General features: G+C 41.1%; 1 protein-coding gene across 1 annotated transcript in view; it reads left to right on the forward strand.

The window, feature by feature from the left end:
• The window catches only part of LOC126474027 (sensory neuron membrane protein 1-like), a 355677-nt gene that overhangs the window by 294483 nt on the left and 43268 nt on the right, over positions 1-17926 (forward strand). Inside the window, exons 3-5 of the mRNA XM_050101434.1 lie at positions 1321-1465; positions 10880-11143; positions 15423-15640. Of these exons, the coding sequence (XP_049957391.1) occupies positions 1321-1465; positions 10880-11143; positions 15423-15640 (627 nt within the window). The remainder of the gene's footprint in view (positions 1-1320; positions 1466-10879; positions 11144-15422; positions 15641-17926) is intronic.

Here is a 17926-nt window from a genome sequence, read left to right on the forward strand (position 1 = left end):
TGGCTTTAGTTCGATACTTAAAATCCATATAAAAAGTGGAAATAGTAATAATGGGAAGCACATAGCCCGTCAAAGTAAAGCACACAATTGCGTAAAAGCCAGTATAAAAAGTTTAAAAATAAAACCGCATCTATAACTCGAAATCTTCCAGCGTGACAAAACAATTAAACCATAACCGTAAGTATAAGGTAATTAACGAAACAATGACTGTTTAGTAGAAAGTCGATAGTTGATAACACATCCATAGTGGGGTCTCAGTGGCTGCGCGTCGTGGGTTCTCTGTATGAAGCTATTGTTTTCTTGTGGCGGAACTTGCGGAAGAAGGCCCAGTCTCTTCGTCACCGGTTGCCGGCGTACACGACTGCACGCCAAGCTGCTCGGGCGCTCGACGCAGCTCAAACTAGTAGGTTTCTGAATACCGCAAAATGAGCATTTAGGTTAAATCCATTCTGTTCCTTCAGCTGTAATTCCGGTTGCCGTTTTCTGTGTACATAAATCTCCATTTTCTCGAGCAGGTTCAGTATTTGCCCCCTTGGCGCCCTATGAAACACATTTCTTCCTATCCTATAATGTTTTACACAATCGATAATGAGAACTACGTACATTTTTTCGAAAGTCTTGCACTCCATTTTAAGATAAGCTAGCATTTGAAGCATTTCAGTGTCCGTGGCGTTGTCTCTCCTGAACTGTACAATGATAAAATTTTGCAGATACATTCTGTGGTATATGTGGATGCTGTCTGCAAAACGTGTTACGAATATAATTAATAGTAAAGAGGTAATAAATTAAAACGTCATGCCTGACACTGAAGTTTCACTACACGACCAACGAAAATGTAGAAAGCGATAAACTTTTTTCCTTTCATTATTTTGTGGAGGCGGCAGTGGCGGGGTGGGCGTGAATTGTTTATTAGTAAAAAAGAAGTTTCGAAATGTATTGTAATCATGTGTAAAGTTCGTTGGAAGCCGCTAAGCGCTAAGTGCTGTCATTCTGAAATACTGCGTGAATGTAGTCTGAGCAATTAGCGTGGCGTAAGTTCTGTTGCCTCAATAGGTAGGCAGCCTGCAGATGGGATCAAGTGGTGGAGTGAACATTTTAGCGGTTTAGTAATACAGACAGGTCGAACCTCAACTGGCAAAAATTGAAGTTAAAATTAGTGATTGCCATTACGGTCACATGTATCTAGCTGTCTCTGGTCCAATTAATTTTGGAAGAGAACGCCGGAAGATAGAAACTATGGGCACTGCTGTTGACAGAGCGGTGTGCACAGACCAACGTGCTACAGTGGTGACCTTTGAACCTTTTCTGGTCTGGTTTCAGGGAGTGGCGGCGCAGGCGTGACGTCACCCGAATGGCAAACGGCTCGCTGGACTACCGGCTGGAAACGACCTACCACTTCAGTCCAGAGCGCTCTCCGGGACTGTCCGAGGACGACGAGTTCACCTACCTCAACGTCGTCATGGTGGTCAGTACTGACTGCAGCGGTTGGCTGGTTCTGCCGGTCCGGCGCTGATTGCGAAATCACGTCGTGGCACTCTAGTCGCATTAGTCTTATTACTCGTTACTGGACTCCAGACCTCTTAATGCCAGTCAACAACGATATGATTCGTGGAGTTCTGAACACAGCACAAGAATGAAAGTGGCTTACACGGAATCATACACATTAAAACAAAGAAATGAATTCACTGTTGTTAATATATATTAATGACTTGCCACTTCACGAAAATGCAAAGCTAGTTCTTTTTGCTGCTGATAAAAGTATAGTAATCACACCCAACAAACTAGAATTAGCTGAGGAAATTGTAAATAAAGTCTTTCAGAGTATTATTAGGTGGTTCTCTGCAAATGTACTCTCACAAAATTTAGAGAACACAGTACATACAATTCAGTAAATAGCACAACACTATTGATAAATATAGACACTGAACAGAAGTCTGTTGCTGAAGCAGAATATTAAACATTTCTGAGTGTGTGCATTGATGAGAAATTGAATTGGAAGAAACACATTGATGATCTGCAGAAACGATAAGGTTCAGCTACTTAAGCTATTAGGGTTATTGCAAATTTTCGTGATAAACATATCAGTAAATTAGCCTACTATTCCTATTTTCAGTCACTCCTTTTGTATGGCATCATATTTTCGGATAATTCATCATTAAGAGAAAAATAATCATTGCACAAAAGCATGTAACCAGAATAACAGCTGGAGCCCACCCAAGATCACCTTGCAGACATTTATTTAAGAAACTCGAGATATCCACAGCACTTTCGCAATACATATAACCACTTATGAAACTTGTTATTAATAATCCATCCCAGTTCAAAAATAATAGCGAAGTGCGTAGCTACAACACTAGAAGAAAGGATGATCTTCACTATTATGGGTTAAATCTGACTTTGGCACAGAAAACGGTGAATTATGCTGCCAGAAAAATCTTTGGTCATTTTCCAAGTAGCACTAAAAGTCTGACAGTAGCCAACCAATATTTTAAAACAAATTAAAAGAATTTTTGAATGACAACTGCTTCTATTCAATAGATGAATTTTTAGATATAAAGCAGTAGTGCCTGTAATAAAAAAAAAATAGTTATGTTGTGTAAAGAAAACTTACATTAAACTGACACGTTACACATCATTACAAAACGTCGTATTCATGAACTATGGAACAAGTATTAATGAAATTTAATGTAACTACTGTGTATATTTTTCGAATAGCCACACAAAATTATTGGCCGGTATCTCTGACGTCGTTCAGCTAGAACGTGTTTTATGACCTCACGTTATGGTATTTCTGGACACTGAAAATCTCCTGTGTACTTTAAGGCCATGTTCCTTGACTTCCGGAAGGGATTCGATACAGTCCCACATTGCCGCCTAACGAACAAAATGCGAGCGTACACAATGTCAGACCTGCTGTGTGACTGGGTCGCAAAGTTACTAGCAACCAGAACACGGCATGTTATTCTGAAAGAAGTTTTCAGACATAAAAGAAACTTTGGGCGTCTTCCCAAGGGAGTGTTACAGGACCATTACTTTTGGAAATACGTATAAATAACACAATGGATAAAGATGGAATTCTATGAGGCTTTTTGCGGATGATGCTGTTGTATACAGAGAAATTTGCACGTTAGTAAATTGTAGTGAAAGGCAGTAAGCCCTGCAGATGATGAGACGCTTATTGCAGGGAGTGACAATTGAACCTCAGCATAAAAAAAGAAGTAAAGCATTGCGTACACGTAGACCGAAGGACCCTTTATTGTATGATTAGACGATTTCAGAACAATGAATGGAAGCTCTAACGTAATACCAGTGAGTACTCGTACGAAGCGATTCAAGGTGGAACGATCACATTAAATTAGTTGCGGGTAACACACATGCTAGACTGAGAGTAACTGAAAGAAACTTCAGCAAATGTCCGCTCACGAAGGAGGTAGATTACAAAACCGTCCTTCGACCAATACGTGGATATTGCACGTCAGTATGGGATCCATACCAGGTAGGACTGGTAGAGGAAATAAGGAAGATACAACGAAGAGCAGCGCGTGTAGTTATACGTTCATTTAGTAAGGGCGAAAGCGTCTCGCAGATGCTGAGACAACTCCAGTGACACACGCTGCAAAAGAGGCGTTCTGCAACGCGGTGTGGGTTACTGTTGAAGTTCCTAGAACACGTGCGTTCCTAGAACAGTCTACAGCTACAGTACTAATTATTACTAATATATATTACTAATATACTGTTTTCTGCTACGTATACCTCGCACGAAGCCAGCAACATAAAATTAAAGAAATTGCAACTGACATAGAGGCTTACCAGTAATCGCTCTTCATGCGAACGATTTGCGACTGAAAGAGAAGAGCATTAAAGTGGCAGTGCTGCTCGAAGTAACTTCCACCACACACCGTATGATGGCTTGTGGAGTACAGATATAAATGTGGATCTCGAAACAAACAAATTAAACAAATACCAAGTGCATGTTAGAGTCAAATAAGCTGTGTGGGAGATATCTTTTACATTAATTATTTCGTTAGGTTGCAGTATGCATTTGGGTGATACATTCCAAATGTTCATCATGTACTAGTGAGACGCGTTGCATGTTTCCTTCGCTTAGTGTAGAGCATATCGCAGCCTGCTACATGAATTTAATGTTCTATAGCTCATTGCCTGGACAACCAAATACACAGTAGTATTTGAACTAAGATTGGCCACCATACATTGTGCTCAGTCAAAATAGAACGACAGAAAAATAATCATAATACTAAAAATTTACCTTTACATTTATTTTGATGAGGCTATTTACACTACTGGCCATTAAAATTGCTACACCACGAAGAACGTGCTACAGACGCGAAATTTAACTGACGGGAAGAAGATGCTGTGATATGCAAATGATTAGCTTTTTAGAGCATTCACACAAGGTTGGCGCCAGTGGCGACACCTACAACGTGCTGACGTGAGGAAAGTTACCAACCGATTTCTCATACACAAACAGAAGTTGACCGACGTTGCCTGGTGAAACGTTGTTGTGATGCTTCGTGTAAGGAGGAGAAATGCGTACCATCACGTTTCCGACTTTGATAAAGGTCGGATTGTAGCCTATCGTGATTGCGGTTTATCGTATCACGACATTGCTGCTCGCGTTGGTCGAGATCCAATGACTGTTAGCAGAATATGGAATTGGTGGGTTCAGGGGGGTAATACGGAACGCCGTGCTGGATCCCAACGGCCTCGTATCACTAGCAGTCGAGATGTCAGGCATCTTATCCGCATGGCTGTAACGGATCGTGCAGCCACGTCTCGATCCCTGAGTCAACAGATGGGGACGTTTGCAAGACAACAACCATCTGCACGAACAGTTCGACGACGTTTGCAGCAGCAGGGACTATCAGCTCGGAGACCATGGCTGCGGTTACCCTTGACGCTGCATCACAGACAGGAGCGCTAGCGATGGTGTACTCAATGACGAACCTGGGTGCACGAATGGCAAAACGTCATTTTTTTCGGATGAATCCAGGTTCTGTTTACAGCATCATGATGGTCGCATCCGTGTTTCGCGACATCGCGGTGAACGCACATTGGAAGCTTGTATTCGTCATCGCCATACTGGCGTATCACCGGGCGTGATGGTATGGGGTACCATTGGTTACACGTCTCGGTCACCTGTTGTTCGCATTGACGGCAGTTTGAAAAGTAGACTTTTTATTTAAGATGTGTTACGACCCGTGGCTCTACCTTTCATTCGATCCCTGCGAAACCCTACATTTCAGCAGGGTAATGCACGACCGCATGTTGCAGGTCCTGTACGGGCTTTTCTGAATACAGAAAATGTTTGACTGCTGCCCTGGACAGCACATTCTACAGATCTCTCCAATTGAAAACGTCTGGTCAATGGTGGCCGAGCAACGGGCTCGTCACAATACGCTAGTCACTACTCTTGATGAAGTGTGGTATTGTGTTGAAGGTGCATGGGCAGCTGTACCTGTAGACGTCATCCAAGCTCTGTTTGACTCAATGCCCAGGCGTATCAAGGCCGTTATTACTGGCAGAGGTGGTTGTTCTGGGTACTGATTTCTCAGATCTATGTACCCAAATTGCGTGAAAATGTAACCACATGTCAGTTCTAGTATAATATATTTGTCCAATGAATACCCGTATATCATCTGCATTTCTTCTTGGTGTAGCAGTTTTAATGGCCAGTAGTGTAATTCTTCGCTGGCTCATTCTTTTCTTTTACTTTATATTATATTTCTTTTATATTTAACATTATATTATATTATATTTCTTTTACTTTATATTACTAGTACTAATAACTTTTGATAATATTTGCCTCAGGTTCAGGTCATAGCATCTTATGCGTCCAAGTCATGTGTTATAAAAGACACCTCTGTTTCTGTGCGTTCTCGTTTGCGGCTTTGGCCAACAAAACGAGAAGAATATCAAGGAATCTATTTTAATTTCCTTTCTTTCCTGTGAAAAGATGTACTGCTTTTGAATCCGTCCATTAACACCAATATGTGTGGTAAAGTAAATAACTTACTTTTTTCTGTTATTTTTTTTGCTACTAAATAGAAAGTGTGACTCCTGGGCTGTGCAGTGCCTTGATGTTGTACTGTCTTTATCTGATTAATTAGTTTTGTAGACCGGTACGTAATGAGTATTATTACTGAAACAATGAGTGCAAGACAACGATCAAAAAGAAACCTCAAAAGCGCATTCTGCTTTGAATAATACAAAAGGTGATTAGATTCAAATTTCCTTATATGTTTTCATAATTTCATACTATAATACAAAAATCGGGAAGAGTAAGTTAGATGCAAATACCTCAACTATTTTATCTTTTATTTTTCCTCTTAAACAACGAGATAACGCCTCACTTATGTCTGTGCCATTGAACTCTAACATTCATGTCCCACATTTAGCTTAACGTATCGAACACATACAACATTTAGGGCCTTAATTCACTCTCGCTCGCACAAAAGAAAATAGGAGTCTCTTTTGCTGTGAATAATTACACTGAAAGTGTCATACACATAGCTTCATCATTGCATCACAGCAACGACATACAAGAGGAAGTGAAACAATGACATTACTGATTCTATATTAATAAGTGACAAAGATATATTTTTTTTTATAATTACTCACCTCCTTGATCTTCACTAGTCTATCACCAAAAAATATTACTCTTCACACAACGTTGTATCATTTTCAATGTATTACATTTATTTCGATTATATGAATGAATGCTGTCTGTTCTTTCGGACATGTTAAAAAAAAACAGACAGCACCCATTCATATAATTCATTCGCCTAGATAGGCAATGGCTCCATCTTCTTCAGTGCGAATGCACGAGTAAGTCCAACCTACTGCAGGAATCTGAGAGTAGCGATCATGGAGGAACTGGACAGGGGCTTCAGATAAGTGGCGCTCGGTGGGAACGTGCATCGGCCATGAGGTGTGTGGAAATCGTCCGCCCAGTTACGATAACGCTGTGGCCCGGATGGTGCAGTGGGTAAAGCACCTGTCTTGTAAACAGGATATTCCGGGTTCGAGTCCCGGTCTGATACACATTTTTGTTCGTCGCCGCTGATTCCGCTTAATGTCGCAATGCGGCTGACATCAGCCGTTCCTTTTGCTTCCCTCCCCCCTCATTCTCTTTCAATTTAGATATAATTTTTTTCGATGATTTGTATTGAGCGAACACACTCCTCTATCGGTCCTTGGTAGCATTCTGTCCTCTCTGCTCACACTGGAAGTTCAATTTTTGGTCAACACAGAATCGCTCGCTCAACCACGATTCACGAAGTGTTCATGAAAATGAGTTAGCCACATATCATAACAGAGACCCATCCAATTTCTTACAAACGCCAAAAACAAATGAAATATAAAATTATATCACACTGTTTTAATTGTTTCCTTTGTGGTCCATAGCTTGTTAGCGCGGACATTTGAGTCACCACAAGGAAACGTAAAGAAAAAAAGAAAAAAGTGAGCGAACGATACTGTTCCCTCACACTGTCCAGTGGAAAGCTTCAGTTTGTCGGTTGCTCGTGAGGTGGTTGAAGAGAGACAGTCTTGGTAACGTGCAACAAGTTGCAATAGCTGCTGATGCTGTAGAAATGTTAAGCAGTTGGCTACCGGCTTCTTAGCTTATCGGTGTGTTAGCTAAGACCATCCACTGTTAGGGATAAATACAACTTCCCAGATTACTAAGTGATGGCTAAAGCCATATATCAGTGCCGAACAATATCGACAGATAATAAAGTTATGATATCTTTTTGCGCATGCAGCCCCTTTCAGTTCTCCAGTTTCCTTTCTTCTGTTTCTTTTGAGACATCAGTTATCAATTTTGTGGCATTGTTTTTAAGTGATACATTACATGATGTGTTATACAAAAAATATTAGAAGCACTCACTACATACTCGGACTTATTTTCTTCCAGTTAATCGTCAATACTCTTGCACCCCCACAGTTCATTTGATTTCACCGGCAAGTCCGGAAAAGGCCCTACGGGCTGCCAGTCGTCATGTATCATCTTGTACAGAGAACGTGTGCTGTTTACAGGGTTTAGATTTAATCGCACCCTACAGTTTTCTGTTTCCTGGTAGCTGTACTCACTCCAAAAACTACTGTAAAATGGTAAGGAGACTGTCTTGCTCGCAGGCAGACATGGGGATGAACTGATACTTAGGAAGGTACATTGGATGGCTGCCTTGTTAACGGAAGTATCAAAAGGGAATTAGGGATGCTCTAATAAAAGCTAGGATTACATAATACGCAGAGCTTCAGGAGGTGAATAAAAACTCAAACCAAAAATCAAGATGAAGGCAGATTCGTCGCGAGCCAAAACCAGTAGTTCGAATTTGCAAATTCATAAGTGAAAATGGGAAGGAGCATCGGGTTGTTATACAGGTACTACAATCCATTACGCAAAAAAGGTTACAAAGGCTTGAACTCCGCTAGCACTGACGTCGCTGTCTTGCCATCAACGTCGACAGCGGGGCTGCACGATACTAAACTAATCTTCTTCACAATCGTTAATGTTCATAAAAGGTTTTAATTGCGAATAGCATGTAAAACAATAAAGAAGTTCGTTCTTGTGGCAAGTGCAAATCCTCACAGTCGTAGCAAAAATCACGTTTATGTGTGGAAATTGAGGCGATTATTGCCTGCCAGCTAGGCAGCCAACATTACACCGGCGCATGTCATATGAACTACCAGCTCAGGCTGTTTGCACCATTATGTGTTATGGAGACGCGAACAACAGACAATGTTGTCACGTTCAGCTTGAATATGTACACTTCGGATAGCGTTGGAATGCAGCCCATTCATTTCTGTGTAAGAATGAGACGGCCAACCGACGTCTGCCGAGTTCCGAGCAGTCAATAATGAGAGTGTTCAAGGAAAGGAATGGTGAGCGAGATACAGATACCCTCGGCACAGTGTCGTATACTGAGATACGTCCTCCCTAAGAAGAAAAACAACATTTTATTGATAAGGAGAAAGTACTTTAGTAACTAAAACAGTTTAAAATTACAGTGTATCTTAAGATGTTCGACCTGGACGTCTGTGCATTTTTATACTCGTGAAATCATGTTTAAACTCACTTTGCGGAGATTTCAGCGTCGACTGCTTTGTACCGTTGTAGCGTAATTTTCGTACAGTTTTAGTTTTTAAACATCCTCACAGAAAAAAACCATAAGCACGCAAGTTCGGCAAACGAACTGGGCACAAATCTTTCTTCATTGTTCCGTTCTTCTCCGCAGGCTTCACGAATGCAGGACAGCGACTGACGAGGTAGCTCGACATCTTGCTGTCCTATTAACTGAAAGGAGCAGTTTTGAAAAATTTGAAGATAAATTTCTGTTGGACAACGGCTTCAACGAATAACAGGTCGATGCTTCTACAAGCATAAACCGCGCACCAAACGCCAATTTCTTACCGTGAAGAGGAATTTGAAACAGAATGTGTTTTCAGTGGCCCAGAAGTAATTAGTATGGGTATTCATATGGCCAGAAAGGTGAACCCAAGCTCCATTATTCATTTCAGGTCACGTTTGCCATCCACAATCTTCTTAACCAACCTCTCATAGTAGTTAACATTCTATTCTTTGTCAGTTGGAAGTATTGACTGAACGAAGAAATGAAATGCTGTAACGTTTCTTGTGTGAGGCCTTAGATACAGAATGACGAGATGTACGTTTAACACATGTGTGTTGCGAAAGCCACCTGAGATATTATTTTTTTAGGCTAGCTGTGAGTTTCAGCAAAGTGTTTGCACGTTTGCCGAGTTTGAACTGAAATTACACTCAGAACTAAAAATATCGCGATTGGAGCGCCACTTTATCAATTTTTGAATGCTACTGTTTTAGTGGAGCTCGGTACTTGTTCGTCAACGACGAACCTGGGTGCACGAATGACAAAACGCCACTTTTTCGGATGAATACAGATTCTGTTTACAACATCATGATGGTCGCATCCGTGTTTGGCGACATCGCGGTGAACGCACATTGGAAGCGTGTATTCCTCATCGCCATACTGGCGTATCACCTGGCGTGATGGTATGGGGTGCCATTGGTTACACGTCTCGGTCACCTCTTGTTCGCATCGACGGCACTTTGAACAGTGGACGTTACATTTCAGATGTGGCTCTACCCATCATTCGATTCCTGCGAAACCCTACATTTTAGCAAGATAATGGACGACCGCATGTTGCAGGTCCTGCACTGGCCTTTCTGGATACAGAAAATGTTCGACTGCTGCCCTGGCCAGCACATTCTCCAGATCTCTCACCAATTGAAAACGTCTGATCAATGGTAGCCGAGCAACTGGCTCGTCACAATACGCCAGTCACTACTCTTGATGAACTGTGGTATCATGTTGAAGCTACATGAGCAGCTGTACCTGTACACGCCATCCAAGCTCTGTTTGACTCAATGCCCAGGCGTATCAAGGCCGTTATTACTGGCAGAGGTGGTTGTTCTGGGTACTGATTTCTCAGGATCTATGCACCCAAATTGCGTGAAAATGTAATCACATGTCAGTTCTAGTATAATATATTTGTCCAATGAATACCCGTTTATCATCTGCAATTCTTATTGGTTTAGCAATTTTAATGGCCAGTAGTGTAACTGCTGAATTTTTTCCTTTTTTTTTTTTAATCACCTGTGGTTTCCATTTGGCGACAATTAGACATCACTTTCGGAATAGCCTTCGCGCACTGGTAGTAAACTCGTGATTGCTAGCAACACTGATTCACGGGTGACAGATCTTTTGCTCCCAGTTAGGGGAACTCACTGTCGAGTGTGCTTGTGGTGTGTAGGCACAGTGTTGAAGGTGACGGAGGACTGCACGCTGCTGAGCCTGCGCCGTGTTGCTGTGCGCAGGGCATAGTGGTGCAGGTGTCGGAGGACTACTCGTCGCTGCTGTCGATGGTGGAGCCGGTGCTGTCCGAGCTGGTGCCGGGCGGCGCGCAACTGTTCCAGCGCGCCTCTGCGCGGCAGCTGCTGTGGTCCGGGGTGCCCACCGTGGACTGCCGCGGAAACCTGTCCGCCGTGGCGGCGCTCGCCTGCGGCGCCCTCCCCTCCCTGCTGCCGGCCACCGTGCAGCAGACCGAGCCCGGCGTCTACGTCTTCTCCTTCTTCGGATTCGTGAGTACACTTCGACACCACGCTCCCACTGACGTCTGTACACTACACTGCCCATTCAGACACTCTTGCTCATAACAGGTGAATCATATCCTGTTGAAGTCCGCAGCTCGTAGTCTCGCGGTTGCGTTCTCGCTTCCCGAGCACGGGGTCCCGGGTTCGATTCCCGGCGGGGTCAGGGATTTTCACCTGCTTCCAGATGACTGATGATTGATATCACTTCATCATCACCCAGGAAAGTGGCGAAATTGGACTGAGCAAAGGTTGGAAATTTGTACAGGCGCAGATAGCCCCGCAGTTGAGCGCCCCACAAACCAAACATTATCATGATCATTATCATATCCTGTTGAAATTTCTAAAGTAAACCAGATTATGAAAGGTAAACTTTCACGGCCGGTAACGCTATCCTTATTAAAATCGTTATTCTTTCATAAAGTCACGCAGGAAAAGTGCAACTACACTGTAAATTAATATGAGTGCTGCAAAACTGCTGAACGCTAAATGAAATACCACTAGCTAAAAGAACCACTTGCGGCGGCGCCATTCCTTCCGTCCCTTTACGTCGTACCAGCACCAACCTGTGAACATTGTCTCAGCAGATCATCAGTAGGGAAGCCGAGCGAACCAGGCTGCAATTGAAGTCACTAATCTACGTTTCTGGAGAAAGTTTTCACACGAGATGAAAGGTTGGAAATTTTGTCCTTAATTAATATATTCTGAAACTTAGGTGAACTAGTATCACTGCCAAGCCAATGCTAGTCTTAACACAGTCACTCGTAATTCCTTTCACTCACGTTAGCAAGTTTATGGTTTTACATTTCCCGAAAACGTAATAGCTACAGAAATACGGATTGTTTTTGATTGACAATGCTCGATAAATATTAAGTCTGTCAGTACGTAATGCAATCACAGTTTTTAGCCACCGACCTGTTCAATACGCCACGCGGAATTTATGTCTTTTCTCGTCACAAAATTCCCTTAAAAATTCCGAAATTTCTACACACCCATCGGAATAATTATGCCGTCACTTTACAACACTTTTGATATATGAAACACTGCTAGGTCCGGCAACTTATCATTTCCATCGGAACTACTACTACACACGTCCGAACTCTTTCATGGCTAGGCTCCGACTCTTCTCTAGAATACTCTAAGTCTTCTCTACCAGCAGAGAAAGGTGCGCGAAGAATATTGCTTTACCATTGGTCAGTTTACTCAACAGTCAATAACAAAACAACATTCTCCTGCGTCAGTCCGCGCTTTTCATCAATAACCAATCCCAAAATAGTAAACCTAACGACTGCACTTTTTACCGACGTAATTATCTAATATGCTGAAGTTTTGTTTATGCTTAAACTTATTTACTATTGTTATTTATACCTGAATTAACTTTCCCTTTACCATAAACTTACTTTACAAATCTATTGTACAAAAATCCCCTTTGTCCACATCCCTACTTCTTCGAAATGTTCCCTCACTAAATCCCATTACATAACTCGTTAAACAATTATCTTCATATTAACCTTAAACCACACTCACGCATCATTCATACTGCTAAAATACATTTATAACAATTTACATACACAAAAAGACATATGCTAGAACAGTTTACGAAAAACATTCTATTACTTTAGTGCACTCTAGTGGGCACAATAGAAACTAAATCACAGTCCCCTATCCAATACTGTCCTCTATCGGCTAATACATAAATTATGTGCGCGTCCAGTCTCGTGTCACCATATGTCACTATCCAGCTGAGACACATCTCCCACTTAACCGCTTCCAAGGCAGGATCGGTATACGGCGCTGTGCCTCACACTGCCTTTATTCGACGCGTTTCGGGAGATACCCATCATTAGATGGGTTTGATTATGGGTCTCCCATGACAGCTGTATCAGCTACAACATGTATTTATGCTTCATAATTAATTTTCCCCGAAACATTTAAGTCTCACCTTTTATTTGCGATAGTGATAGAAGCTCAAAAAATGAATTACAGTTTGTTCTCTGTCTAGGACTAGAACCCGGGTCTTTCAGGTTACAAGGCAGAAATGCTAACCATTACACCACTGCAGCGCTATGGGCAACGTTGCAGCACGAACAGAAAAGTCCAGTGCCCTCCCCAACTCAAACTTCTTATCCTCATCTCGTTTTCCCCCTACAGTGTCACTATTACACGACTTCCCCTTTACGTTCAACGCTGGGGTGCTATTCCAATGCCGGAGAGCTCTGGTAATAGTGACAATGTGGGGGGAAAACAAGCTGAAGATATGAAATGAAGTTTGTGTTCTTGAGGGTATTCGGTTTGGGTAGTTCGTGCAGCAACGTTGAACATACTGTTGGGGTGGTGTGACGATTAGTTTATCAGCCAAGTAAACAGGAAGACTTGGGTTCTAGTTCCAGCTGTCGCACATATTTTAATTCATTCTTTCAGCTTCCATCATTATCGTATCTGTATGTATCGGTGTCTCCAGAAAGGCTTCAAATAACGTCATTGGTTTTTTAACTAGTGGCATTTCATTTAACGACCAATTCAGCAGTTTTGCGGCACTCATATTTACTTATTAAAATACAAGCCTTTTACATGCAGCTTCGCCAATGAACGTGTGTGACACATACATGGTGTCTTAGAAATGTTGACACAGACTTTGAGTGGTTGTTGATGACGTCTTGAGGAACAAAGCAAGGATAAGAATCCGAGTCCGGAAACGCCGTCCAATGATGCCACAGAGCGTCAAAGTTATAGGCGCCAGCGCCTGTCGCTAGGCTACCCCTTTAGCAGCAAATGGGAACCTCTAAAATCTGCAGTATTTTTCGGTACACAAGAGAAAATAATATGGAGATGGAAACCTGTGTCCAGAACTATCATCCACCAAGGCAAAAGAACTTGGGACTATACATCAAAAAATTGCGAATTGATTACCAAAAGCGCACTGTGATGTGTCTTCTTCACTTTCTGAATCCACAAAAGTTTCAGTACTACAAAAACTCCCCTACAAAAACAAAATTAGGTTATACTTTTTTACAGCCGATTATTTTTTCGGGTTTGAATTTCTTATAACTTTCATACAAATAATTTTATACTAGAGGATGCTGCTCCGAAATAGTGATTTGCGCGTTAAACTGTACAGGATGGTTGTAAGCCTTTAGTGAAATGCGCAATCATTGAAATGAGATATTTTGTACACGATGGAATGCTCTTTCAAATGTTGATCATCGCAAGTTTGGAACAGGCATCCCATGTGAAATACAAGACCGTAAATGTTACTGAATTTTGATCTAAATTTTTCTGGCAAACTTTAGACCGATGTCTCTCAAGAAACTGTACTGACAAAAGTGGTCAAACTCGCAAATGTTATAAATTAGCTGATAGGTAACATGGTAACATGAGGAAAGTTTACTAAACCAACAACGTGAAATACTTAAACTTGGAAGACGTAATATTGTGAGGAAACTTATTGATGATTCTGAATGCAGATTGCAATAAAAACGGCGAATCACATGTCATAAAACTTATAGAATGTGTACAACGCAAGGTCTTCACCTATACACTGAGTCTGATTTTGTTCTGCTGTATTACTTTTATTGTGTTAACCTGTTTTCGGCTTACAAGGCCATCTTCAGACTTTTACTGACAATCGTCACCACAGAAGTTACAATGTTTATAAACAACATCGGAATAGAGGTTACTCATCTAGACTGAAGCAGAAATGTACAGTAAATAACATCTTTGACAGTGCGTTGGTAATACAATGTAAAAAGTAGAAAGATATTATTTACAGAACAATTCTGCTTCAATCTTGATGTGTAACCTCTCTTGCAATGTTGTTTACAAAGATTGTAACTTCTTTGGTGACAGTAGTCAGTCAATGTCTGAAGATGGTCCTGTAAGCCGAACATCAGTTAACACAATAAAAGTAATACTGTGGAATAAAAGCAAACTAGCGCTTGTCATTTATTATAACGTCATTCTACCTAGAACCGACGGAAGGTACAGTTAACGCTCCACTAAGATTACAGCATTACCACTCCTATACACTGAAATACAAACTTATCCATGATATGTGGAATGTCACCACGAGATTTCGTAGTCCTTCACGTAAGAGGCTAGAAATTTGTGTATCTCCCTTAGTTCGTCTAAAGAACTTGCACATAAAATCTGTACACAATTTGACACAATTTGAGATGATCGGGCGGGGTCCCGCAGACCCCTTGACATGAAATCTCCCGCACGTGTGTAATGAGTAACCTGTTGCACTAACAGATACGTACGGCCTTTGCAGAAAAACGGCACATCCAAACAATGGTGGCGGGTGGACTCTGGCGTGGAGGACGTGCGCACCCTGGGCTCCGTCATATCGTACGACAATAGTTCGCGGCTCAAAGTTTGGTCGCCTAGCAACAGCCCATGCAACGAGATACGTGGTACAGACTCCACGCTCTTCCCGCCTTTCATCACGCCCAATGACACCATCTACATCTTCGCCCACGACATCTGCAGGTAAGCTCGCAGACTGTGGCACCCCCCTCCCCCTACAATGCTTTCTCCAATGAACAGAGACGGTGGATAAGCCGTATATATATATATATATATATATGGCTTTTCTACTATCTGTGTTCGTCGGATAAATTCTTCTTGTTTCCATATCTTTAGTGTGGTTTCACTGTATATTAAATAACATTTAAACACGATAATTTTCAACGGGACAATTTTACGTATTTTAGATAGTTACACAAGTGGCCAACAGATGGCATCATAGACTTGTAAGTTATACGTGCGTGCTCACTGCTATTACATGGCTGTCGAGTCTTAATGTTTTATGCACCTGCTGGCTGCTTGTGTACCTATCTGAAATACGTGAAAATATTCTGTTGTAAATTACAGTATTTAAATCTTATTTGATATACACTGAAAGCTCACTATGTTGGCTTAACTGGGGTGAGTCCCAGCCCGAATTATTGAGAGTCAGAAGTATAGAGATGTATTGTACAATAATTATCTGAAGTTATAACTAGGAATATTACATGACATATATATGTAGTGATAAAATCAAACCTGGATGAACTGTAATGTTACGTGGACTATTGTGTAGTATATTTAGTTAAAAATCAAGAAGTATAAAATTAAAGAAATTTAATGTTACAGTAAATATTCAAAGGTTATATTAGACAGTACAGCACATGCACATAACGGTATTGGCATTTCTGTATGAAAATCTGCACTCGACTGGAAACATATATGCTATATTTATTATAGAGCAGTACCTTTACCAGTTATTTGCTGCAGTGATCTGGATCTACAATAACATCGTGTGTACTCTTTGCTGCCTACTTTTTTCTCTGTACAGAGGCTACACTCCAGATAAATCAGAAACGGCCTCCTAATGCTTAGTTTACATTCGATGTTAACATCTTTCTGTTTCTGTGAAACGTTTACTTGCTATTGTCAATCTGCATTTTACATTGTCTTTACTTCTGCCACCATGACTTGTTTTGCTTGCTAAATAGCAAAACGCAGCTACTACATTATGTAGCAAGTCAGGTACAGATTTAGAAATAGCTGCTAGTCAAATTTTCACTGACATTAATAAGTGGTGTTACTAAACCTTGAGAAGACCCACTATGTGCAGTTCAGAACCTGTAACAGATTTCCTTCCGTCATGTGTATACAATATGAAGATATGCAGATCGAACAGGTTGACAGTGTTGAATTTCTGGGATTACAACTCGATAGTAAATTCAGTTGGGAAGGGCATACCACAGAATTGCTTAAGCGCCTAAACAAGTCTGTATTTGCAGTGAGAATGGTGTCAGATGTAGGAGATATAAAAAACTTCCATACTTTGATTACTTTCATTCTATCATATGAGATCATATTCTGGGCGAACTCATCAAACCGAGCAAAAGTTTTTAGGCCGCAAAAGCGTGTGATAAGAATCATTTGTGGTGTAAATTCAAGAACAGCAGATAGAAACCTGTTCAAGGAACTTTGTATTCTAACCACTGCTTCTCAGAATATTTATTCCTTAATGAAATTTATTGCAAGTAATACATCTCGATTTACAACCAATAGCTCAATACATAGTTTCAATACTAAGAATAAGAACAATCTACATAAAGACCTAAAATCACTTCCTTGGTCCAAAAAGGGGTCCAATGTTTAGGGACACACATTTTCAGTAAATTTCCAGCAACCATTAAAAACTTGGTTAAGAAAAATGTCTGTTAGATTTCTGTTTTGACAGCACTTGGTCGCAACAGTGAAGATTAGGTATTTTGTGTATGATAAATTTATTAATAATGCATAACGGTGTTTCATTCTGACAGTGTGTTAATCCTGTAAATATTAGCTGGTCTAGTTTACCGCATTGTGTTCGCCTATTTCGACAATCTCCTGACAAATGATCAGGGAAGTAAGTTTTATATTCAAATGTTTTATGTTATACATCCTGACATGTTCCACGCCCACGAGAATCATCTCATTTTTTGGATCTATGGAGCGAAAACAGTCTAATGTAATCTAATCTAAAGCTCATTTACTACTGCAATTTCATCGCCATCACCTGATTTATTCTGACTACACTCCACAGCCCTTGCTTGAGTGTTATTGATGTTCAGCTTACACCTCTTCTGAAGACACTACCGACCCTGTTCAACTGATCCTCCCAATCCTTTTTCGTCTCTGACAGAATTACAGTGTCATTGGCAAATCATAAATTTTTCATGTGTTGTCTCTGAACTCCACTTTGAGTTCAATATCATTACTGTGGGTCCAAGATTGTAATCC

This window comes from Schistocerca serialis, chromosome 4 (genome assembly GCF_023864345.2).
Source record: "Schistocerca serialis cubense isolate TAMUIC-IGC-003099 chromosome 4, iqSchSeri2.2, whole genome shotgun sequence".
NCBI lineage: Eukaryota > Metazoa > Arthropoda > Insecta > Orthoptera > Acrididae > Schistocerca > Schistocerca serialis.